General features: G+C 36.6%; 1 protein-coding gene across 1 annotated transcript in view; it reads left to right on the forward strand.

Annotated features, from left to right (window-relative positions):
• Positions 1-17,274, forward strand: part of FNDC3A (fibronectin type III domain containing 3A) — a 116,200-nt gene that overhangs the window by 13,516 nt on the left and 85,410 nt on the right. The window contains exon 2 of the mRNA XM_082001211.1: positions 13,598-13,673. Coding sequence (XP_081857337.1) covers positions 13,598-13,673 — 76 coding nt within the window. The remainder of the gene's footprint in view (positions 1-13,597; positions 13,674-17,274) is intronic.

The raw sequence follows: 17,274 nt of genomic DNA on the forward strand, positions 1-17,274 counted from the left end.
GTAAAACTGAAGTCCTATGGACTTCAAACAACAAATCATCATGAAATGAGAATAATCTGGTTGAAGTCCTCCAGTTTTTATTTATGGAGGTTGATGTGTCTAACCACTGGCAATCTGCTAACCACAGACTGTGTCAATGCTAATGAAACAGATTGGGTGTGCTGTAAATGAGACAAAACTTTGCTTAGCCAAGCTGTGAGAATGGAGAATGCAAAAGGGAAGAGACAAAGCAGAAACAAGTACATCAAAAATGTAAGTATTTCTTCATAATAAAGAATGAGACATATACTTATGGAACGTACACTGATTGTTATACATAGACACTAACAAGTCATGGATGCTAAGAAGTCTTGAACATTTATCAGTGACATTAGATGCAGATTTTAACGTTTATCTTTTACTGGTTCTTCTCAGAAAACTTTGTATTTTTACAAAACAAGGCTCCAAAGTGTTTTCTCCCACCCCCATGCCGCACTTCCACCCCAGTGGTCAGCTTTCTGCTGATGATCTTTCACATGAAGAGAAGGGCAGGGAACTGTATGAGTATGTACTGTGTGAGTACAGTAAGAACTTAAAAAATCTTTTCATAAATAAAAGCAATTTATCTGCTAGAATTAAAAATAAATCACCAATTCTCAGATCTTTCCAACCTGCCTTGTACAAAAAAGAGTGAAAGCTTATTGAAAACTATAGTTTTTGAATGTCAGTGCCACTGAACTAGTCATCTTTCCAACCCCTCTGTTTCCAGTTGCTTCTAGGGATATTTTGTCATTTTAGTGCATTCAGTAGTGCTGACAGTATCTTGTAGTGGTGGTTACGGATGAAATGTTTGCTGATTTTATTATCTGTCAGCTGCCTTTTAGAAAAATGATGCAGAGCTGCTTGCTGTCTCTTCTGAAAATATACATAGGCTTTAGAAGCACGTCACTGAAAAGATGGCTTCTTCCTCTTACTTCAGGACATGCTGCCACTACCTGTGTAAGCTGAAATAGTTTGATTTGTGTTTGTTTTTTCAAAATCTCAAACATGTGAATTGTTACTGCAACATATTATGCAACATTTAGTTAATTCTGTATGTATTTCCTCCCTAGTCCTGAAAACCAAGATTCGTTAATGGCCTTTACCACCCAGATCTTTTCTATTCTTCGTTATGAAAGTGTTAATCTACACATACGGAGCAGTTAGATCCCTCTAGATTATCAGTCAGTATTAGCAAGGTTAGGGTAGAGAACTGTGTAGTTGTGGGAAACCTGTAAATTGGAATTTACTCAAATAAATTTCATGGAAAATGAAGTTTCATACATCTTGTCTACTTATGGGTAGGAATTAGACCAGAGTGATGCATGTGTGAGATTTGAAGTAATTTCTCACAAGAAGGGAGGGATGCATGTTTTGCCCTACACGGCCATCTTTCTGCAGGTGAGGAGGATATGTCACTGGGCCCTGCTATTCTTGGAGTTAAAGACTACAGATGTGAGACTGCCAGAAACTAATATTGGATGTTTTCAGTTCAGCTCTTTAGTGGAGACTGATAGAGGGAAACTATCTTTGTTGGTTTAAAAAGAAGATTTTAGAACTTCAATGTTAAGAGTGTCGTATCATGTTACTTGGACAAAGATCAATGTCTATACGACACTTTTAAATAACGACAAGAAGCCTGTTTTCTTCCGTCGTTCATACTAAAAACCAGAAGATAATTTAAGGCAAAAAAGAAAATTCTACCATTACTTTTCGTTATAGATACCACAGAAATGTTGTGTGCTTAATCTGCTATGAATTGGTATGGCATTGAGCAGAACTCGCCCTGAAGTCTTCAGAACTCTTCATTGGTTACTAGCCAACATAAATGGGGAGGGAGGAAGTCTTTATGAAGACTGGTAGAAGATGGAGATAGAAAAATCTTACACAAGATGACTAAGAAAGAATGAGTTGGAAGTAACGTTCTTCAGAACCATGCAATTCTTAAATTGTTTTAAATTGCCAAAGGCTTAAGACACTTTTAATTTAGCTTTTATTACTGATGTGTCAGCTGTTCTTATTTAATAATCTTATGCTGTCTGCAATACCTGTTACATAGATCTTTTGCATTTTTCCACTTAATCTGTTTCCTATATGTTAGAGGGTTTGATTGTGGAAAAGAGTTGTTCATAGTCTCACTAGCATTGTTATGATATGAACAGCAGATTTTGAACACACAATCCATGGAAAAACAACTTGTGCTGCGTTTGTAACTGACATCACCTTAGCTGGACCACAGATGTGATTCCATCTGGTGATTCCTGGGCTGCTAATGAAAAACAACACTCAAGTCTTGCAGTGTTCTTTGATCAGTAGCTTTTAGGGACATACAAATGCTGTTTCACTAGCCCTACAAACAGGGAAACTCTGGCATAGGTGAGGTGACAAACCCACAAATTGCAGTAAGTGCATGTTGGAGCTGTAACTGAGTTAGCGTCTTGAGTCTGTGTCCAGTTTTCCCTGGTCACTGGAGCACACACTGTGGAGCCAACCTAGATGTAATGATTTTCCTTGTAACAAAAGACTGTACATAGATGGAAAAACAGCTGCTTTGAAAACTAAATGTTTTCAATAACAAAATGATACTGGATATGAATAACTGATAGCTTGAGCCTAGGAACCTTTTACTTGGCAAAGAATTTTGTGCTGATCAAACATTAGGAGTATGACTTGAAGTTAAAATAGTGGAAGGTTGCTTTTTTTGTTAAGTAGGCTGTAGGTTTGAGTCCGTTTTAAGTAAAAGTGTATATATGTGTGTACACTTGCTTATTACCTTTGCAGACATTACTGTCCAAGTAATTTTTCATTTTTATACCTCAGGAAACATTTAATCAGTAATCTCATGTTGTCACATTCCAGATACCAAGTTGTTACAAAGCAGTTTCATACATCTTGTCTGCTTATGGGTTAGGAATTAGACGAGGGTGATGCATGTGCGGGATTTGAAGTAATTTCTCACAAGAGGGGAGGGATGCATGTTTTGCCCTACACGGCCATCTTTCTGCAGGTGAGGAGGTGTCACTGGGCCCTGCTATTCTTGGGGTTAAAGACTACAGATGTGAGATTGCCAGAAACTAATATTGGATGTTTTCAGTTCAGCTCTTTAGTGGAGACTGATAGAGGGAAACCATCTTTGTCAGCCATGTCTTAAATATTAATACCTAATAAAAGCTATTTCTGGTTATAGCGTTATTTAGGGTAGACATGTATGTAAACTATAAAGCAAAATTGGAAAACACACTTCTTTCTTTTCATGCCTCTTAATGTACCTAATAAATGCACAGTATAGAGTAACACAGTATTTAAGAAAAAGTGCAGTAGAATCCAGATTATTTCTTTGTTGTATCTTTTTATTCCCTTAGGAAGTGTTTTTCCTCCCTCCTTTCTGGCTTATTTGCAAACTGAAGTCATGAGCTGCGTCATAGATTCAAGTATCAAGTCAGAAGTTGGTTCATTCCAAGCTAGTATATCCTATCTGGGAATCAGGAGGCTAAACTAAAAATGCAGTTATAAAATGGCATATATTTGGAAGCTTTGTTCTCTTAAAACCTGAACCTTCTGTTGACTGACGTTAGATGATCCAGAAGCAGATGCTGCAGCAGCTATTTGTTGATTTAGTTGCTATGGTGATATGATACATTCGTGTACAGCAGGAAGCTCACTGTACGTTGGCTAATTTGATAGGAAGGAAAGCTTGAGGTAGGTATTGCTGCCTATATTGTGAATTGATCTTACCTTTCACATCCTGCCTCCACATGCTTTGTGGATGCACAGCTATAGAGGAAGGTAGAGGGAGATACTCCGGCGCTTAGGTTAAGGTGCCCTGTTAAAAGAAGGGGGAGGCAGTGCTCAACACATCACCGAAGATTACCTCAGTGTTAAGTGAATGGAACAGATTGGAGCAGCCGGAGTGATGACTGTTGAATCTTCCTTCATCCTTTGTTACTGTGGTAGCACCAGTTGAATGAGAGAAATAAAAGGATGCGAGCAACAGTAAGTCAAAGTGCTAAGGCTTTTGAAGTGGGTTAGGAGATAAAGCATGTCACTAATTAACATCTTGATTGGAGCTATCTATTAGTGGAGAAAAATGTAATTGTTCTGAGTGTGTGCTCTAATGACAGAGCATAAATGTGGCTCTGCCTGGAAGTTGTGTTGTCTTCACCCATTTCCAGAAATGCACCCTTTTTTAATCTTGTTGCAGGCAGACTCTTAAAGATACAGTATACATCTTACAAAGGGCTTGACTGTACCCCCCTCTTAACAGGTTTAGTTGAGTGTTTTTAAATTTTTTGAAGTCCGAATGACCAAGAGCATTAGTTACAGTGTTTTCCTAAATTTGTAAAATGTTCAAAAATGAATTTACCTTTGTCCTTTTGGCTAAAAATACTTCTCATCAGTACTGCTGAGCTAATTTCACTTGCAGTATTTTTAGACAAACCACTGCTGTCTTTTTATGTTGATGTATATTGCTAGTACATTTAGAAATATAATTTTAGTAAAGTTATTTTTGTGATTTTGTGATTTTTGTTACAGTCATTTGCTACTGACTCAGCACCTATAACCATATAATGCTAAATATAGATGTTTTCAGATTAATAAGAAACAAAATGAAGTAAAAACCAACCCCAACCCTGAAGCTCTTGTCTCGTTTTCATAGTAAAACATCTTGGAAAAGAACATTGTTTCTACTAGTATAGAGATGAATGGTGACTTGATTCTCTTTAAATTACAGATTCAGAGGTCCAGGGAAATGTTTGGGAACACTTTACCCTCTTCATTTCTAGGAAGTTTGTTTGGAGGAAAAAACCAAAAGACCCTACAACCCCGAAAAAAACACACATTCCCCCAAAACTACTCCAGAACGGGAGGGAAGAATAGAAGTGTGCTTTTCAGTAGTACTGTTTTGCTCCACTTTGTAATCTTTCTTGTACAGGAGCAGTCTCTTACTATGTTATTTCATTTAAGTATGCTTTAACCACAGCTGTAATATAATATACTCTAATTTTATCCATTGCTAAAATCATGTATTATATGGAGAAATAAATGTAACATATCCTAGCTTCCCCCCCCACACACACACTTTCTCCTTGCCTTCTTACTTCCCCATACTTACTTCCCAATACTTTCAGTATTTTAATATGTATGCTAGACTATGAGTTGGCTTTGTTGCTAAAGGATTGCCTTTTTTTTTCCCCTATATTTAGTGTTAGACCTATTAGTATTCTTGTAACATATATTCAGAGGCTTTTAACTCTGTTGGCAAATTTGTCCCAGATTTCACTCATTCTGGAAAAATATGTAAATTCACGAAGCATAACTAACTTCTTTTAGAAGAAGATATCAAGTAACTCATTCAGTTTTTTCCCTTTAGTGGGAAATAAGGGGTGGCTGGGGAGAGGGAAGGATTCCAGATATCCCTTTACACTGAAATTCAATCCAGTTCCTTTGGTTTTCTTGCCTTTGTGGTGGTAGACAAGTGCTAGCCTGTGGAGAGAGCAGAGCACGAGTTCTCATGTGGGTTTGTCCCACAACTTCACACATGACACAAAGTATTTAATGTGTTTTGGTTTCTTTAGCCTCAGTCAGGATTAAAAAACGTAACCTTTTTCTTTTCCCCTTCGAGAAGGCTGATAGTCCTTGATACTGAAGGTTGTGTTTGAGAGCTAAGATATTTTGGAGACAGAGCAAGCTTGACATATCTAGATTTTTCTTTAATGTATATACTAAAACACTTGTCTTGTATCCCGGTAATTTTAAAATAATAGTTTCAATCTTTCAGCTAAGACTTTGCTGGTTAAAAATAAACCAATAGATATTAGGAAAATTAAATATTTTTAAGTGATATTGTATAATCAGTAGCTAATAAAGCTTCTCTATCTGTGGAGAAATTTTAGGTACAAAAGCATTTATTTGGACAATACAATTTGTTACCTGCTATAAAAGATTTGAAAATGTGGCTGTGAATTCCAAACTTGTAAACAGAATTTTACTGTATCTGAATTGAATCTCTTGATGTTTGTGCTGGCTTATAAGAGTTAGAAACTGTATTTCAGTCAGTCTTGTCCTTTTAGAAATACAGGTATTATTTGAACTGTGGCTTTAAATGTATAATACTTAGATCATCTTTTGTGGTAATTGTATGCTAGACTCTCTTTCATAAACCTTATTCAAATGTGATCTACACACATTTCCCCAAATTAGGTGGGTCTTTCATACCTTTATAGAGAATGTAAGCAACTGTCTTAATTCTGGATTTGTTTTCTTTTGTGTCTGTGTGAAAGATCATCTAGTATGTGTCCAGACACAACCATTTTTTGTTTGGGTGGATTTTTTTACCTCAGACTAAATTTAAACTTGTAGAACCTAAACAATAAATTAAAAACATTGTCTCTCTATATATGATATATTAGCATATATTTTGCATATGTAACTTTTTCAAATAAAATATTTTTGCCTTACAGATCCACTTCATATATGTATTTGATAGAAGTAGCAAAATAGGGATTTTGGCTGGCTGTATTGTCCACGTGTGTGTATTTGGGGAGGGAGCCTTGTTCTCTAGCCTTTGAGTTTTATTCACAGAGCTGCTTTTGCACATGTACAATGAGTGAGCAAAAGAAGAAAAATATGTCAAACTTGCTATGAGACATTTTTTATTAAGTTAGTTTTTAGAGCTCATTGACTTATTTCAGGTTTTACTTAGTGGCTTTTTTCCCCCCTCTGTAGGGACAGAAATAGTTTGGACTTCTAATTGTATTTACAGTTTCTGTGAAGTACAATGCTTGTGGATTAGTCTTAAGCTTTTTTTGTTTTCCTGCTGTGCAAGTCTTTCACCTCATCTAGGGCCCTTATCAGGATGAATCCAATTTTGGTTTTGGTACTTCACAATAATGTCGATAGGTTTTATTTTGGTCTTGCTTACTAATCACCTGATGGAGAACAGTCATTAGTTGTACAAGCCTATTTATAGTTTCATTGGGGTTTTTTTGTGACTGAGAGCATTGGGAAAACTTTTCCCTGCCTGTTGTAATGTAAATATGCATTTGTGATGCCACAAGTCTGATGCTGCCTTTCTTTCCCATCAACTAGCTGAGACTAGAGATTATCTTGAAACCTGGCAATCTGCTAATATATCGCTTCTCCTGTTAGTAGGATGGAAGTAGAAGTAGAGATGCTTGTAGAAGTGTGGATCTTACTGACAGAATGAGGGGTTGTTGGTAATTGTTATTTCTGTGGAGTTAGTGGGCTTTTTGGCCTTACTGTGCAAACGAACATACTCAAAGCAGGATTAAGTAGCTCTGTATTTTAAATCCCATTCTGTCCCTCACTGTGCTCTGATGAAGAAATACCTTAACCTGCATATTTGCCTGGCACAAGCAAAATGTTAGGCTGCTTAAGAAGGTATTCTGTATCTGTAAAGACAAGGATTAGTAAGATATAAATCAGCTATATTTGTTTCGTTCCCATTCTGCCTTTAAAAGACATTGCTGTGACCATATTGGTGGAGCAAAGTACCTCTAAGAATCTTATTTTAGCTTCTGCAGCCTCTGCTTCGTGCTGATAAAAGTTACTTCTAGACCTTTCTGGAGGTGAGTGTTAACATTTGGCCTTAAGTTTCCCCTTTTTTGGAGCAGCTCTCTGAGTTAAGGTGGCTGCAGCTCTGTCTTGCACAGATTTCCCCCTCTGTTGTTTGTATCCTTAGTCTTATAATTGTTTTCTGACTTCAACCATTTTTATCAAATTAATTTCTTCAGTGTTAGAAATAAGTTATAAGATTTGAAAAAACATTCAGCTCCCTTCCTAGTTCAGTCTGCAGAAACATCCTGTAGTTTCTCTTGCGGATAGTTAAGAGTTTACTGAATAAAAATAAGCAGCTTTGAGCATTCTCCTCTTTGAATATTTGTACTGCCTTTGATTCTTTAGGTGCAAAATTAGAATACTTTCTCATCCCATTCACACTGATTTAGTAAAGCTAAATCATATATGACATCTTCAGATGGAATTATTGTTATCATTATATCTATTGATAGTAGTATGTCCAAGTCAATGTTGCATGTCTCTTTAGGATGTGATCATACTACTTGAGCAACAATAAAATTATACTTTAATTTGGTATTTTTTGGGGAGAGAAATATTAAATAAAATAGTTTCATATACAATTGTTATATTTTAAGAGTCTATTTATCATAAGACCAGCTCAAATTATGAATAAGGTGAAGAATAGATTTTCAAAGCTAATTAGGAGGGTGTCCCTTAACTAGTCCTTCAAAAAGGCAAAGTGTTGTAATGCTTCTTGAGGCTACTGTTGGGCAATGTTTATATATTAGTAATTTAAGTGTGCTCAAGAATGATCCTAGAGACTGAGGCTAAGTGTTGTGGAACAGGGCTCTTCTAGTAAACTATTTTTTCCTCCAGAAAGAGTGTCTGTGTGCAGACTGCCTGCTAAGAGTGGTCTCCAGAATAGCTTCCAGTCTGGGAGAAGACTGCTCATTGGCATCAGCCCATGTTGTGCTCAGAACTACTATAACATTGTTCATCATTCCAGGTGATGTTCCTGAGCACTGCTTACTTTGCTAATACAGATGTGGTTTTAGGTACCACTGAAGTGGTCAAGGTGATGAAGCAGTTACCCTAGGAGACATTAGAAACATTAGGACTCCTTAGTTTGCAAAGACTGGGGACAAGGAGGGGGGAAATTGCTAGGGCTTAAAAAATAATGAAGGAGATGGATGAAATTTACTCAGAACTGTTGCTCAACAAATCCCATAGCACAGGAACTAGGAGCATTTAAGTAGTGGGAGATTGTTTTAAAAAGGCTAAAAGTAAACTTCAGGAACTTGCAGCCATAGGAGGTTGTGGAGGGAATTCAAAATGCAAGTGAACTCAAAGAGTTTAGGCAAACTCATGGACAATGATAGAGATGGACTGCAGAAAGTGGCCTGGCTCACTTGCTCTCCCTAAATAGCGTCTCCAATTGGTATATTAGAGACAAAATACTGGGCTAGGTGGACTGCTGACCTGGACTGCTGACCCAGACCATGAGGACATTTCTTGTGTTCTTATTTGGCTTCAGCAGCTGCCAGAATTTAAACAGCAATTTCAGGAAAAACCTATTGAGCTTTCTAATATGTGGCATGATTCAGTTTTGTTAGGAAGCTGGTCTTTGTCAATCCAGGCTATGTATCTTGAACTGACGGTGGATGGGTAGCGAAGTAAATGTTTTAAAATCAGGAAAAAAGTATTCCATGCATTCCATGCTAAGAAGAGGGTTTCGTGAATACTATTACTTTTTGCAATGCCATTCTATGTTTTTAGGGTGGATTTTGCTTTTAACATTGTGCTAAGAAGAAACCTCTATAGTCCATGCTATTTAATTAAACTACTACAAAATTTAGTATGTTGTTCATTTGATCTGGGTTTATCTTCTAAAATATATTCTGTAGAATAAATTAAGTACCATTGAAAATTATGTCGTTTCACTCTTAAAGCTCCAACAGTCTTTGGCAACTGTGTTTTGGGTATTTCAAACTTCAGTCATCTAGGCTGGTAATTTTGTTTTATTTATGCAAGAACTGTTTTTAGGATAATTGCATAGCTGCAGTCTTGTATTGTCAACTTGTATGCTATTCTCTGGAAAGAGATTCTGTACTATTTTTCATCAGGAACTGTATTGAGGTCATGTGGATGGTCATTAAATAACTGTTTAAAGGAAACAATTTATAGTCCCAGTGGAAATTAAACAAAACTAGTTGTTGACCTAATACTCCCATTTCTTAATAGCAATGCCTTAACATATTTTGAACTTGAGACAAAAATATGTTGAGTCAAAGTTGTGTTAGCATTGAGAAATTATACTTTTTATTAGGGTTTGTTATAGTTGGTCATGCTTTAAAAGCGCTGGTAGGGTTATAGAGCTTGTATCAAGGCATCAGTGTCTTAAGTTTGCATTATTTTATTAAGCTTGTGAAGTCCTTAACTGATCAATTTGTTGATTTAGAAAGAGAAATGGCAATTGAAAAGTGGCTATGTTAAATGTGCCTCCCACTGAGGTTGACACATCACGAATGATTTTTTTTGGTTTTTTTCAGATTATCATAATTATCTTAGAGGAGCAGGCAGTGGAAATCTGGATAGAATAATGCATGTTAGCCTTTGGATAGCACAGCTTTAGCTGCTGTGAATAAAGCAGCAGGATTTGTCACAAAAAGATTGAGGCATGTGAAGAGAGACCGAACCATTAGATTTTTCCAAAGCTTTTCACTTAGTTTCAGCCAACATGAATGTTTTGCCCAGAAGAGGATGGACACTGAGGTCTAGAATACTCAGTGTGAAAGACTGAGGGCCTTGGTTTTCTTAAGTACTCATGTCAGGGTTCATGAAGCATCATGTTGGACAATGAGATGTGCAAGCCTGTACAAAGCCACCTAGAATGACATGAAACAGCTATCAATACTAAGCAACCTGTAGATTTTATTTGCCTAACGTGGTGCTGTGAAAGATCCATGTTACCTTTTCCTTTAGAGAAATTTTCTTGCATTTTTGATTATGTGCATTAGACTTTTGTTAGATAAGAGGGAATCCCTGTGGGTGTCTGTCTTTAGTAATATCTCTTCTGACCAGAAAGGTGTCAGTTTCCGTGTGCACAGCTTTAATTTATCTTATTTCAAATTGCATCTACTGAAGTGGTGAGTAAGTGTCAAAAATTACCTTCTCAAAGCAGTGATTACTTTGTGGGGTTCAGCAGTAATAAGGCTGGTCCAGCAACCATTTCTGGTCACGTTGACACGCGTTACCCCAACACAAAGACTTTTGAAGCCAGCAGTTTTTGAAACTTCTGAAATTACTTCAGCCCTGATTCAGACTCTCTTCTGGCACACTTGGCAACAAATACAGCGTATCTTAGAACAGTTATAAAATACAAATGCGAATGCACAACATAAAAGCAAGTGTGAACGTGGGAGCCAGTGAAATAAATACACAGTCAGGCATCAAGTAGACTCATAGTCCATTGACAAAAAGGGTCTATTTCCTGTTCCTTGGAACTGAGTATCTAATTAAACTGCATTAAGTTGGTGAGTCTCCCCACCTTTTTGAGTGGAACTCAGATATCCTCAGAGTTGTGAAAATCTGATGACCTCTTGAGTGTCAGAGTGGTGCTGGACTCCATCAGGAGACTGGTAGCCTCATGGCTGCAGCTCACAGCTGAACAATGCCCCCTCTCACTGTGTTAAACCATTGGTGTGCTGAGCCTTTACCTTCTCAGACTAGCTGTGAAGCGAACAACAAAGGTTCTCACACAGGAGAAATGGCTACAAAAGAAAATCAGGAGGCATAGGGCCCACTTGCTGCAATTGGGACAGTATGTGTATTCCCATGCTCAGATCTACTCTGCTAGCTGGAGCCTCCAGTTCGGGTGTCCTGCAGCAGAGATCTGGAGGATGAAAACCAGCAGGTTCCCAAGGCAATGTTATTACCTAGCTTACCAACCTCAGGCACTGACACAGAAAAAATGGGAACAATGCAGTCATCCCCCATTCCCTGTTACTTTAAAAGTAGGAATCAAGGGAATTAAACCAGCCATTGCCTTAAAACTCGAGAGCTTTGCAGCTTTTCTACTTCTCATAGTTTATACAGTGGAGACCAAGAAAATTGACCTGAAAATTGTACAGATTGACATGTCAGCTGCAGCCAGAATGGCTCCTCCCAGGAATTAGGGCATATTAAACCAGCCAAAAGACTTGGGCAAATATGGTTATCCAACCCACACATAAGAGACGGAAAGACATTCTTATGTACTCCTGCGAAGCTTTTAGGTACTTTTATTCCAGTCTAAATTTCAAGCTAAAACTTTCAATTGTAGCAGAGAGGAGAAAGTAAATCAATAAAATATGTCTCCAAAAAGTTATGCCTGCTTGGGGAGTCTGAAAGAGAAATTGTAAGAACTCATCCACTCATATTTCTCTCCTTTGTCATATTCTGAAGGTGATAGCCAGTTGTTGAAATCCTACCTTCAAACGCTTACAATAAACTCTGGCAATACAATATGTTCTGAAGACCTGTAAGTCTTACTTGAAGTTCATGTCTAAAATCCTCTTGTTTCTAAATTTAGGTTATTATGAATGCTAACTCTTACTGAATTTTATATCAGACACACTTTAAAAGATCTGGAAAATTTATTAGCATGATAAAATGTATATAGTTACATAATTCATTGTTTTTTCTCAAACAGCCTAAAGCTTCTGGAGATATCTTTCTCCAGTAACAGCACTGTACCACATCAAAAAACTTAGAGTATTTTTAAAGTCCATGCTCAAAACTGAGCTAAATCAGTGTTGAATAACGTGACCTATGTTTGAAAATGTGAATATCCAACAAATCTCATCAAAGTTGCAGCTCTGTTAGGGTAGAATTTGCCATCTTTCCATTAATTCGTAAAGTTGCTCTACCAGAGGAGGAGGAATTCAAATAATTTCAGCCTTTTCCTCACCTCTTCCTTTCTCTCTGGTATTCTTAACACGAGTAACATTCCAGTTTCCTGTTTCCTTTTTTTGTAAATGAGAACAATTTTTTTTTTCTTTTAGCAATTTAACAGAGTAAATTTTTGGCTATAATATTGAAGAGTTGTATATATAAAGATCTGTCTCTCTCACACCAGGAGGAGGACATACATTCTATTTAGATCCATGCAAGTGAGACTGAAGAAAGATGTGTCCAAAAGGGAAATTATGAAATGCACCTGCTCATCTTCCCCCCCTCCCGGCACACCCACCCCCCCCCCCCGCCCCGGTACATAATTTTAGCTCAGTTCTTCAGGGTTACAAACTTCTTCTCTCACAGAAAGGCAGCTTTCAAATGAGGATACAGAAGTCTAAAACGGTAACAGGCTTCTGCTTTGGTACATGTCAGATTTCCTCTGCTTATTTTGGCTCATAAGTGTGTTTTGCTATCAATTCTGCATTGCTTGGGTTTACAAAATTAGGATAAACAGCTTTCCACAAATAAAACTATACATATTGTTTCATGCTGTGCATCTGGTGCACTTATTTTATCATGACTTCTAATAATGCTTTTATCATTAATGAATGTACAAACATGCTTGGATCATGTAAAGAAGGAAATGACACAATACTTCCCTTATGTTCAAAACTGTTTTCCAAGTGGTTATGATGAAAATTCAAACACTGGGAATTCTAGGCTTTTTTCTGAAACTTTATGTAATGGTTTGATTAATGTTGAAGTTAATATAATTAATTGAAATAATTTAAGCTGTACAAATAGCTTTTTAATTATACTAAGCAGTCAAGAAAATAAAGTTTGTACAGATACTGTTTTACTCTGTTGTTATTCTTTCCTTGGTTCTTCGACAAATGTTTAAAATATCTGTACTTGTTCTTGCTCTTATCTCTTTTTCTCTGTGGGATGAAGACAGAAAGCAGCGTAAAATAAAAAATAATGTATTTACTAACCAGAAAAAAGTTGGGTTTTCCCCAGTAAAACTTTCTTTTTTTTTTTTTTTCATGTACCAGACTTTCATAAGATATTCCAATGTAATGGTTGTAAACACTCTTTTATTTTTAAGGTTATTCTTGTGCAAGTTAATCCAGGGGAAGCATTTACAATAAGAAGAGAAGATGGACAGTTTCAGTGCATTACAGGTAAAGCTGATAAATTTATTTTAATATATCCTGAGTCTGCATCAATTTTTGTGGCAATTTGTGGTATTGAAAGTAAGAGTGACAGAAATTATTTTAAATACAAGAGCAGTTTAAAGACCTAAAAGATTAGTTGTTAAGAATAATTGGATTTAGATTTCACTACATAAAGTACTTTTTCTTATATTAGATGAAATTAAATTTCTTGGGGACGGGAAGGGGGAACATTTTCAGTTTGCAAAGCAAACAGGGAAGTGCTGTTGTAGCAACTTTTCACTAACCTCAATTATTACACAGACCTCAAATTAAAAGCTACGGTTAATTTGGTTTGAGTTTATTTTTTTATTTTTCTATTTTTTTGCTGTCATGTGGCATTGTTTGCCTGTCCCAACAGTAGCTGTCTGTTATCCCACTACTAGTTTTTCATTATCTCTAGTGGCCCAATTTTTGTCCTTTCTGAGTTCTAGCAAGTGCAGGTTCAAAATGCAAACAGTATGCTTCATCTAAGTGTAGTATCCTCATATGCAATGGTCAGTTCAGATGTTGTTTTCTATTCTGAATTAAAATAGCTAGCAGTTAAGCCTATCTACAGCTGCAAGAAATCAGCAGTCAGATATTGCTGCTGTTTAGAATACTACTTTACAGTGTTGTAAGAGAGTATCCACAGATTCAGCTATGGGGTCACTTTTTCCCTTGTTATCTGCTGGCCCAATGAATCATACCTTCTTTTTTTCTGGATGTTGTCCCAGCTTCAAAAGATACCATTCTAGGAAATTGAAGCAAGCATTTTTCAGCTCCTGTCCCGGCTCTCTTCAGTCTGAGAAAAAGCGGAAATTCTGGTTTCCAGTGTCATAGGCAGGTCCTTTAGCTACAAGATAACTAATAAAAGGAGGCCTTGGAATGTAATTAAGTTTATATCAACAATTGTTGAAGTTTACATGTCTATTTTTCAAAATTTTTTGCTGGTTGCATAGTATTGTTGCTTCTTTTGAGCCACAAATGGATCAGTGTTGCAGCTCAGAGTTCAATAGGGCTTATTTGAAACACGTCTGTGTAAAAATTACTTGGCAATACCCGAGGGGAACAAAATTATTTTTGTCTTGCAATTTAAGTTAAAGAACAGAAGATGTATTTTACTTCTATTGCACAAAGTACTGAGGAGAGTGGCATGCATTGCATTTTCAGTTTTAAGTTTGATTTATCAGATGGGCGGGGGGTGGTGGTGGGAGGAATGAATTGATGCTTTCCTTGCATGATCACCTTAAAAGCAGGAGGTGTGTGATGAACTGCAAAAATATTGAGAACATATCTTTATAGATACAGTTCTAATCTTTCATGGTACAGCTTTTATCCTTGCCTAGTCCCTCTTGCTTTCTGAGTAGGCAACTCACTATTGTGATTTGATTCAGCTGCTGATCTCTTCATGCTTTAAATATGAAAGTGAACATAAGCAGTTATTAGACAATTGTTCTTGGGTCTCACTAAGTGTAAGCTCAGGTACAGTCGGTTCCAGAGCTTTTGCAAACCTCTAGTCAAGTAGACATTCTCTTTGTCTTTCCCCCTTCCAGGAGATGAAAATACAGCTTATTTTCATAAGTAAAACAAGACATGGAGATTTTTCATATTTGTGCGTTCACTAATCTTAGAACAGAATCAGAGTTGCAAATGATCTTATGAATGTTGCTTTCTGGTCTATTCTTGCCACTCCTGAGACATTTCTGTGTTTTATGAGTGCTTGCCAATGGATCTTTCTACCTCTTGGTTTGTTGGGTCTGTCTGACTTAAAGAAGAAATTCCCTTAGTAATTGATGCTATACCTTTTTCATTGTATGTATTACAACTAATGAGGAATGTCTACTTTCCTGTTTTCTGTGTAGAGATTTGTATGAAGTGAATAATTTCAGATGGTGTGTACTATGGAAAGTAATTTGGTATTGGTGGTCCTTTTTGCTCAGCCACAACTTCCAAAACATAGTTTGCCCTTGACTTGGCCACGAAATGGATGGCAAGCCTGCAAAATGGATTACAGCCATAGGAGACTATTGCATTGACTCCAAAAAAAGAAAGCTCGCATCAGTTCCCTGTTCTTTTCTTCTCTGTATGCATTCAGTTATTAGGTCAAATCAAAGTTAAACATGCGGAAATACATAATGAGTATGGTTAGGAAACCTTATAAACATGCAGAGATGCTTATTTTTAAAAAGGCATGAAGAAAGCAAAGGTGGCTGAAATTTAGCAGAGATGCAATCAGTGTGAAGTTAATTTAGTCGTCATAATGTTTCTTAATACTTTTTTTTCAATCTCAGTTTTTTCCTGTAAATATTTACCCATCTTTATACTCTTTTCTGACTGAATTGAGTTAAAAGTCTCAGCAAAGAATGCCTATTCAGCTTTTTCTGTGATGTACTATGTAAAAAGAGGTAGCATTACATATGTTAAAAATGTGTATCTGCATACTACTTTGCAAAACCACAGCATGTACTGCCCACAGAAAAATTATAGTTATGTACAACAAATATATTGCATATTGCACTTAATATGTTTTTGTCTTGTATCATACTCAGAACCCACCTGGAGGAAAAGTATTAGTACAAGCAAAAATTTGTCATGAAATGCACTTAATACTTTCTTACAAGCGTTCTCTTATCCCTTTCAAAATGAGGCTTGTAAAGCTTACATGTATAATTCACAACACTTACTTATTTGTCATAGAATGGTAAGTGACCACCAAACAAATACCTCTTAGTTTCTGATGTTTGCTTTCTAGAATGAACTGGTTCTGACAACTTCATTTACTTCATGTTTTGTGGGATGTTCAATAATCTACAAATAACAAGGGCTTCAGTCTGATGTTGAACATAGTACATTTTTTTTTTTAAGGAACAGAAAAATTTCAAGTATTATTTTTCTAAGTCTGTACTATAATTTATGCTTAGCAAAATGGTGGCTAACAAATATGTTGTCTCTTTCGAGTAAAGTCTTACTAAAAGATGTCCAAGGAAAAAGAGAAATAATTTGAGATTACAAAGGATGGTAAGAATTTGGAATGTTACACATTCACCAAAGACGACAACAGTAAAATGTAAATTCAGGTTCTTGCGAGGCAATTTACATGGGCATATGTTTAAATGGAAACTATGTAAGTCCGGTACTAAAATGAAAGAATGGAAGTTGAGAGGTAGCAAACTGCTTCTGGATGGATCCCCGGTAGAAGTGTAGACACCCAGATATATTAGTTTGGGTGACTTGGTAAGTTACTGTTCCTTGGATAATTCTAGGTCTTTCATGTGCTTTATTGCTGGTCAGTTCACCTTGAGATTGTGTTGCCTGCTGAAGTCAATGTGGATTGTTTGTAAATCTAACCATAATGTCAATTGTATTTTCTTGCGTCATATCCTTGTCTGTTGGAAACACTGAGATGCTCTATCAATCTTTGTGCTGCTCTTGTCAGTTACTTTATTTGTAAAGAGAACTATCCTTACTTTAGATACTCTATAGTTAGGGTAAAACTTCTCAACCTGGAAACAAGGACAGTCAGTGTCTCTCCAGGAGAAAGGAGAGGTGTGAATAAAGTGCCTATTTTAGTGCTGTCCTTGAATCAATG

Source organism: Phaethon aethereus (genome assembly GCF_964289735.1).
Source record: "Phaethon aethereus genome assembly, chromosome: 1".
NCBI lineage: Eukaryota > Metazoa > Chordata > Aves > Phaethontiformes > Phaethontidae > Phaethon > Phaethon aethereus.